The following is a 2193-nucleotide window of genomic DNA, read 5'->3' as shown; positions in this document are numbered from 1 at the left end:
GTCACGGGACCATTTCCTTGGCGCGGGCCAACGTGAGCCCCCAAAAAGCAACGGGCCTCTTTGAGGTCGTCACTAACGCGTTATCCAGGGGATGACGGGTTATCGAGCAATGGGTTATCGAGCAATGGAGTCGACTATCATTGCCCCGGGCCAAATCTGACCCGCGACTCCCCATAGGAGAAACATGGAGATATGGGGACAGCTTGGGTGGTCCCGGAAATGAAGACCAAGGCCAGTAGAGAAGTGGCCCACACATCTGCGTGTTCGGTGATTGGTTTCTGGTCAAGTGTCAACCAGAGTGCCTTCTTCTCTCCTTCCTCCGTGGACATTTTGCCCGCCGGATCACCCAACCGCATTCCAATCACATGTCTAAAACTCTTACGAACACGCTGCTGGATGTGACAACCACAGAAGGCCCAACATGCCGCGGAAGCAGGGCGCAGAGCCGTCGGATTTTTGAGATCAACCCACTGCTGTCCTCCTCTGAACACACAAAAAAAAGCACCAGGATGTACACGACTGAAGACCGGCCAGGTCTTTTCTCGAGAAAAGAAAGAAAGAAAACCATCACAGTCCGTGTCGATGGTTCCGCCGTCGCCCGTACATGCCATGGCACGTCTCTCGTGATGAGGAAGCCTTTCGTGAGCGGCGTCTGGTGGGTGGTTGGAGCCCATGAGTGTCCGCAGCGACCATCGAGGCGGCTGAAAGAACGGGAGGACGGGCTGGGAGCCGGGTATATATTCTTCGTCCATCCCCTTTCCCTCGCGTCGTCTCCAGCGACCCCCGCCACCCATCTCGTCTCCCGCGCCCCTGAGCCACGCGTCCTCCGGATGCCGGCTGCCGACTCCCGCGAAAACCCGCCTTCTCCTATCCCGCTCCTCCACGCCAAACTAATAAAGAAAAAAGTACAACAGCAAGCCTCAACACACACACACGAACGTTTTCACTCAACTGGACTGCAAGAACAACAAAATCAATAGCAAAAGGGCCGAACAAAGAGGGTGGGCTCGGGGGGTTGTTTGGACACATGAGACGACATGGAGAGAAGAGAAGAGAGAGGAAAGCGGAAAGATGAAGAGGATTAATTCAAGAGAGGGATTCAGGGAATGTGATTAGGGTTGGAAAGGGCGGATGGATGGATCGGAGGCCCCGAGCCCTCATTGAAGAGTCTACGTTTGCGTTTCTTGCCGCGCATGTGAGGGCCGGCCGCGGCATGATACAAGCCGAGGGAGGATTCAGAGGGGCGAGGATGGGCATTGCGGTTGATTCTGAGGAGGGCATAGTTGGTGCTCCTTAGCCGTTTGCGAGGATGGGCGGAGGCGGGATGGCGATGGGGGACGGCGGCCGAGGAGGACGGACAGGCGAGGTGGCGGGGGGAAGCGCGGCGGTGGTGGGCGTGGGGGTCGAGCGCGTCGTGGCGATCGTCGACGACTGACTCGTGCTTGTCGTTGTCGTCATCGTCGTCGTCGTAGTTGAGGCGATGGTCATTAGAAAGGAAGGAGCGGTCAAGACAGGCGGGTGGCTGGTCGCTATCGAAGTAGTACTTTGAGGGCGGGGCTTTCCTCGGAGCGGAGAGGGAGGAGGGGGTCGAGGGGGGAGATATGTCAACGCGCGGAGCATATAGCAGTGAGAGTTGCAAAGATGGACTTCGAGTGGAGACTTCAGCCCGCTGCTTTTCCTGACAAAAGGCAGGGGAGTTTGTCTGAACAGGCCTGTGATTAGTCGGCAAGCCTGGTGATACAGGCCTTCAAGAGTTTGAGCCGCCGACTTGGCGTTCTTTTTGTTGTACCATATGATACTGCCAAAAAGTATCCTTGAGTACAGCACTGACACAACCAATCTCCTCGCCAGTCCTGTGTTCAAACCGTAAGTTGATTTTATGAATCGGCTGAGCTGCATGATGGTGAGGTCGCCTGTAGATTTGACCTTCTTCAGGTGTTCAGAGAAAGTGAGCCTTTGGTCGAGAATGATGCCTAACCATCTTGTTGTTTTCTGGAAGGTGTGGGTGTGGCCATCAAAGTCAAAGGATGGGGGCGATAGCGGCTTACAAGAGAATAACATCAGTACAGCTTTTTTGGGATCAAAGATGGCTCCGAACTTCCTGCCCCATTCCAGGGAGCGAGAGGCGTCTTCCTGGAGCACTAGGGAACAACACGGCTTCGCCGTGCCCGGAGACACTGTTTCTCTTATAGA

At 55.5% G+C, this 2193-nt stretch overlaps 1 protein-coding gene across 1 annotated transcript; it reads right to left on the bottom strand.

Moving 5' to 3' along the window:
- Nucleotides 1–361: 361 nt before the first annotated feature.
- Nucleotides 362–1039, bottom strand: PtA15_5A602 (uncharacterized protein; the record flags this gene model as incomplete). Its single annotated transcript, XM_053169381.1, has 3 exons — nucleotides 362–483; nucleotides 566–890; nucleotides 995–1039. 3 exons carry the CDS (start codon nucleotides 1037–1039, stop codon nucleotides 362–364), a joined length of 492 nt encoding a protein of 163 aa, XP_053020583.1.
- Between the last annotated feature and the right edge of the window lie 1154 nt (nucleotides 1040–2193).

This window comes from Puccinia triticina, chromosome 5A (assembly GCF_026914185.1).
Source record: "Puccinia triticina chromosome 5A, complete sequence".
In the NCBI taxonomy this organism is placed as follows: domain Eukaryota; kingdom Fungi; phylum Basidiomycota; class Pucciniomycetes; order Pucciniales; family Pucciniaceae; genus Puccinia; species Puccinia triticina.
This window is presented reverse-complemented; position numbering and strand designations above follow the sequence as displayed.